This window comes from Hipposideros armiger, unplaced genomic scaffold (genome assembly GCF_001890085.2).
Source record: "Hipposideros armiger isolate ML-2016 unplaced genomic scaffold, ASM189008v1 scaffold_445, whole genome shotgun sequence".
Lineage (NCBI taxonomy): Eukaryota > Metazoa > Chordata > Mammalia > Chiroptera > Hipposideridae > Hipposideros > Hipposideros armiger.
This window is the reverse complement of record NW_017731795.1, coordinates 321,880-328,417: the sequence shown is the minus strand read 5'-3', so window position 1 is coordinate 328,417 and position 6,538 is coordinate 321,880. Positions and strand designations below refer to the sequence as shown.

The 6,538-nt window shown below is 45.9% G+C and overlaps 1 protein-coding gene across 7 annotated transcripts in view; it reads left to right on the top strand.

Annotated features, from left to right (window-relative positions):
* CTNND2 (catenin delta 2) overlaps window positions 1-6,538 on the top strand; it is an 848,542-nt gene that overhangs the window by 834,149 nt on the left and 7,855 nt on the right. For all 7 annotated transcript variants that reach the window (XM_019665518.1, XM_019665517.1, XM_019665519.1 and 4 more), the window contains 2 exons: window positions 272-403; window positions 5,742-5,815. In XM_019665518.1, the coding sequence (XP_019521063.1) occupies window positions 272-403; window positions 5,742-5,815 (206 nt within the window). The remainder of the gene's footprint in view (window positions 1-271; window positions 404-5,741; window positions 5,816-6,538) is intronic.

Sequence of the window (6,538 nt, the reverse complement as noted above, 5' to 3'; positions counted from 1 at the left end):
GGGATGTCTCTCTAAGGAAGAGGGACCCAGGCTATAGTCCTTAATTGCTGGCCTCCAAGTTATGTGCCCCCTTAACTACAAAGCACCAGATGATACAGGGTAAGGGAATAGGTAAAGACAAGAGCCCAAAGAACAAGAAAATCCACAGGTCCGTGCGTACATATTGACATATGTTGAGCCAGGTGTATTTCCAACTTAACTGCTCGTGTGAAAAGCTATCCGTGTTGTGGAATGAGACACAGAAAGTCATCCTTTTGATTTCTTTATGTAGCAAGTGCCCCAGCTTCACCTCGGGAAATGATCAGCCTCAAAGAAAGGAAAACAGACTATGAGTCCACTGGCAGCAATGCCACTTACCACGGAACTAAAGGAGAGCACACCTCCAGGAAAGACGCCGTGACAGGTGAGCTCAGCTCTGTGCACGTCCTCCTCAGAGCTGGCGACTTGACCTGGGACAGGGCAGAGGGCTGGGACAGCGGACTTCAAGCCATGCCAGACAGCCCAGCAGGTTAGCAGCTAGCAGGTCATTGCAGAGCTTGACAGTGACGATCCCCAGGAATGGGAGATGAGGAGATGCAGCCAGAGGTGTAAAACCTGAAAATAGCTCAGGGAAAATGTCCTCCGCACATATTATCCTCAGCCTTGTCTTTATTACCCCTTTCCCTCTTACTTGCCCTGCTCATGATATTTTGTCACATTAGAGAGAGAAGTCACTACAAAGTTCTTCTTAGTTGGCACATAACCCAAGATGGTTTTTGCAGTATAGCCAAGCTTTGCCCATTAGAATGGAGGGAAGAGAAAGAGAACGAGAAGAGAAGGGGAGGGGAGGGGATGTACAAGCAGAGCAAAGGAAGAGGATTCAAGGGAAACCCAGGGAACTTCTGTTGAGACAGTTCTTCTTTGACCTTGAAACCAAACTCCCAAGAAGATGCATTAGAATCAGTGACACAGGTCCCTAGGGAGGCATTGATCTTGTGTGTTCTTCATCCTTCACTACCCCAATCATACCCATTGCCTCTGCTTTCTCATCAGCTGGGATTCTATGGAGGCCAAAATCAGTGCCTATCACCACTCCTTCAGCCTAATAATCAGACTTGACCTTAACTCTCCTTTCATTCTGAACAACTCTCTTTGCCGTTCACATTCATCGTCCCCTTTGGACTTTCCACACACCTCCCAGACCTCCCCCTACCCCAGCTTGCCCCTCCTCCAAAAAGCAGGACTTGGGGATCCTGACTTAGAGCGGGCTATGCCCTGAAAGGAGAACGTCAGAGCCATCCGGATCTTTAATGGGGGACTCCACATCCTTCTTTGCCATATGGGTGTAGAGATGGGCCCCTCTCGAAAACAGGCCATACGGAATAGAGCTTTCACAGAACGAGGCCAGACTGGGCCGTTCATAAAACTGGGTTGGGAAGGACACAATCCTGAACAGACACGGAGACCCTCTTATCAGGAGAGTCTTAAAAGCATGGGCACATTTCTCTAATAAAGTAATATTAGACTGTCGATCTGCAGAGAGGCAGAACAGACAAATTGGATGATTTATTGAGGTGTCTTCCAGACCAGGATGCCTGAGAAATTTTCTCTAATGGTAAATGTTTTTACGCCAGAGGCAGTGTTTTCCGTGGTAACTCTGCATGGCTGCGTAAAGAGAAGTATAGTAAACATACTCATGGTCCCCTCCCCTACATCAGCACTCTGCCTCCATGTGCAGACCCTACAAGGGGATGTTTCAGCCTTAATGCTGGACTGTCTCCTGAATGGGGGAATTGAGCTCATTACGTAGGACGTATTCTTCTCACACACTGTTTTTTCCCATCAGTGTTACCCCTATGGTAGATGAGTATGAACAAAGGAAGTTATGAATTTAGATGCTGGGTCCCTAGAGTCAACACATTCAGAGGACAATCTAATTTGTACTGATTACCCCAGAGTAGTAGTGACACCAAATTCACCTGACCCATTCACTTTGTGATTATCATTCCCCGAGGTACACATATCGCTGGCAGTCTGGGATGACAAATTGAGATTATAATTACAAGAGTGATTGTGAAATTGACCACATTGTTATTTAAGTTTAACTTTCTATTTAACTTTCTTGCCCAGTAGAATTATCCAAAAGGCTTTGAAATGTGGGTGTATTTATGTTGACGTTGTTCCAATGGTACATGCTCATGCCTGGCACACATAGTAAAGTAAAAAATAAAATCTAATATGTTTCTGATGTTTAGTTTCCCTAGAAAATGTCAGGATCTTAACAACTCCAGTATTGAGATATATGCAAATTTTCAAACTTATTTAGAGGCTTAAACAACTTTGCTCTAATTTACTTAAAAATGCCATTCAGTACTACACTATCAATCATGTAGCAAGCCTAGAAGAACAGTAAGATCTTTATTGAATAATATGCTTAGACAGGAAGGTTCCCTTTAAGCCAACAAGGACTGTATAAAAGATACTTGTTATTACCACATTGCTGGTGGTGATGGAGGAGGTAGTGATGATAGTGATGGTGGTGACGGTGGTAGAGGTGGTAGTTGTGATGGAGAAGGTGGTGGTGATGGAGGAAATAGAGGTGGTGATGGAGCAAGTGATGATAATAGGAGTACTGGTAGTGAGGGTGGTGGAGATAAGGGAGTTGGTGGTGAGATTGGTAGTGGCATTTGCCACCTTCTGTAGTGGCATGAATAAGTCCCCAGCCAAGCCGGGTGGGAACCAACATTTCATATAGGAGTGGAAAGGGTGGATTGCCAACCTTTGCTCTACAGCTCTTCATTAAATGCCCATTATTTCAGCATTTACTTGCAGATCAGATTTCTTATGACCTTCACATCAAGAGCAGCACTTTTTCTCTTTCACCAATAAATCCAGGGGACACTCAAAGTTCTGTGCATTGAAAAATACATAAAAAACTGCCACTTCCTTGTTTCTAAGGCATCAGAGGATGTCCTACCATTTCCTCCAAAGGAGACATTCCCTCTGCTGTGAGAAAACCATGGGAAGCTTCACCCTTGAAATGCAATACGGGAAAACTTACAGTGAAAGCAGTTCTTTGCCTGGGTTACAATCTCGTCTGCTAGATCTTAGAAATTCAGATCCTTTTAGGTTTTTGATCCAGGCTTCCCTCTACCCACCTTTTCTGGATTCATTTTCTAGCTTAGATGGAGTCTCTTCAAATATCTTCTCTCTTTAGTGTTTCCTGCCACTGAAGAGCCCTCAGAAAGCCAAAGTCAGCTGTTCACTCAGGCATGCAGGACTGTTATAGCTTTTTCCTGCAGTCATGATTCCCTGAGAACATTACGTGTTCAGAAGCACGCATCACAGGAGGGCTGTGTGATCCCAGCAGCTACACGGCCTGACTTTAAAATTCACCTGGGGATTTTGCCCTCCCATCTGAGCTTCCCAGATGCCTTTACAGCAAATGGTCTGTTCTGTTTTTGTCAGCGCCTCTCTTATGCCTTTTGAAGCCATTCTAATCTTCAATATGTTGATTCAGTTAGAAATTGGAGCCTATAAAAAAAAAAGGAGGCATTTTGCTATGAGTCTGCTTTGAGCTCAGGGACAGAGCATCTGGAAAGACGCGTGCTTCGTGTGTCTGCAAAGGCCACAAGTTCAATACCAGCTACACAGACTCCTCTAAACAGGTGAAGTGGCCAAAGAGTAGGAGGAAAGCACTTCCAGGAGAAACATCTTTAGCTCAAGAGCCACAAACACGATAGGGAAGGAGGCCAAGGCAATAGCAGTGCTTGGTCTATCAAATAAAAGCGAGTTTTAGTCTAACAGAAAAAAAAAATTCACCTTGCTCTTGAAGTGACATTTTCTATCAGCACATTATAGCTCTGGAGGCAGATGTTCTAAGGTTTACTCATTCATTTGTTCACTCAGCAAACAAAGCACTCATTCTATGAACATCCACTGAGGCCAGGCATTGTTCCAGATGCCGGGATACCTACAAAGGTGTCAGGACACACCAATCTCTGTCCACATGGAGCTCCTGCTCTCATAGGTGAAGGCAGGTAACACACAAGGTAAACAATAGAACAAGCTCACCGACAAGGCAGTAGGTCATGGCTGAGTATAATGGAGAAAAGAAAGGCCATGAGATAGAAGGGGCCAGGTGGGCAGGGTTACTTTAACTGACGTGGTCCAGGTGCAGACATTTGAGCCGAATCCAATCCTCCAGCGAGGAGAGGCAGCCCAGAGTCTCAGGGAAGTGAGTTCCAGGGAGCAGGACCAGCAAGTGCAACATCCTTGAAGCAAAACAAACTCGGCAAACTCGAGCAAGGAAAACGGGGCAGCATAGCTGGGGCTCCCGGAAGAAGGGTGGGAGAAGCTGCCGAAGTCAGGCAGAGGCCAGCTCATTTGGAGCCTCGTAAACCATAATGGGGAGCTTGGCTTCAACCGCAGTCCCAGTGGGCAGGGCACTGAGTGTTATAAGCAGCGGGAGCGACCTAATCCGATATGCCTAATAAGATGAGATGCTTGCTCAGCTGTTGGGAAGGGGATGGACGGAGGAGCAGGGTTGGGCAGGGCAGAAGCCGGGTAGTCGGAGAGGATCCTATAGGAGCGGCCCAGGCAAGAGACGGTGGTTCTCACAGTAATACAGAGACAGGAGTGATGTGTTTTCAGCCAGAAAGTCTGTCTGAATAGTCTTTAAAGTTGAAAATGGGCTCTCAGCCCTCACTTCCCAAGTAAAATTTCCCAAGAGGAGTTATATTACACAGCTGTTATGGGCTTTTAGTAATAATCATGGGTGAAATGGTAGGGTACCCTGACTTTGTGTCTGGAGAGGCCTGTATCTATGAGCGAAGAGACAGTGTGTCATCCTATTTCATTATCCTGTAGATACTGGAAGTAAAGATAAGCCCTTCTTTATTTCTAGAGAGTTTTATGCCCCAGTGACACTCGACAAACAACGTTTTCAAAGCTTTCTTTAATGATGACCTTAGCGTTGCTATGAGAGGAGTGGTGCCCTGGGTTCTTCCTCTGGGTCTGTGGCACGAGCCTGGAGGGTTCCAGGGGAGGTGGGCCAAGAGGCACCCTGACCAGGCCTGCAGAAGTAACTGGAGGAGACCTTCCTGCCTGCCTGCCTGCCTGCCTGCCTGCCTGCCTTCCTTCCTTCTTTCCTTCCTTCCTTCCTTCCTTCCGACTAGACCTCAGGCTGCTCACCAGTCCGAGTGGGGGCCCCTGTCTCTGGGTCTAATGGGGTTCCACAGCCATAGCCACCCAGACATGCCAGGCACGAGCAGGTGCTGCTTCCTGCCTGTCCTTCGGGCCACTGAGAAATGAACTGTCTAAAAGATGATCAAGCACTTCTGTGAGCTTGAATTAGAAATTTCATTCGTGTCATTCTCCAGCTAAAAACTCAGCTGCTGATACAGATTCCTTCATGCTTCAGTGCAGGTGACAAGTTTTTATTATCCACTGGTTTTCACCAGAAAGGAAGGCAATAAAACTTGCAGAATGACCATCTGTTTGTCACACCTGCCCTGACCCTGTCTACAATCTGAACATTATTGCAAGAGGCTGACATGCTGTGGGAATTATAGAGAAGGACTGTTCTTCTTTCTTCCTATCTGTATGCAAAATGAAGTGTTTGGGGCCAAAGGAGTGCTTCCACCTGGAATGGTCCACAAGAAACCAAGGTTGTTAGGGCAAGAACTTGCCTCGATAACCCTTAGTCCCCATTTGAAATCTTGCTTTCTTTGCTAATACTTGTGTTTCTCTTTTGCTTTCAGCTCAAAATACTGGAATTTCAACTTTGTATAGGAATTCATATGGTGCGCCCGCAGAAGACATCAAACATAACCAGGTAAACAAGCTGCAGAACGATTGTATTTATTTGCCCCTTCGACTCATGTGACTTATCCTGGCCTTGTAAAAATAAATTAACTTCAATGCGACATGCATAAAGAACTGAAGAAGCAAACAATGCTGCTTTTCCCTCACACATCACACAGCATCCATGTGGGTGGCGGCCGTTGTCAGAACAGCCTCAAATTAACAGCACTCTCACTGCATTACAACCACAAGCTTTGTCTCACGGTAGAAAGCAAGGTTTCTCCTATGCTGCAAAACTTAAAGAAAGCAAGCCCCACTTATACAAGTGGAAGATGCTGGTTACGAGACCAATGGTCTAATTACTAGACCCGGATTAAGTACCTCCTGTAACGCAGCCAACTCTTATTTGGAAGAAAGCATTCATCAGGCGTGGTAATTACAAATGAAAGAGACACCTCACCTTCCATATGAACAACTAAATAGGATGCATCCTAAAGTGCTCTACTAGTCAAAGTCTAGCTGGGGAACCACCAGCATGGCCAGGAGCTTGCTAGAAATGCAGAAAGGATGCTTCTCTGGCCCCTAACCCCAACCTGTCGGATGTCCCTGCATCAGACTCACATTTTGTCAAGATGTCTAGGTGATTTTTGTGCATGTTCAAGTTAGCGGAGCGCTGGGGTGGTAAGTACTTAAAGAACCAGTCTAAGTTTGTGTGTGTGTGTGTGTGTGTGTGTGTGTGTGTGTGTGTGTGTGT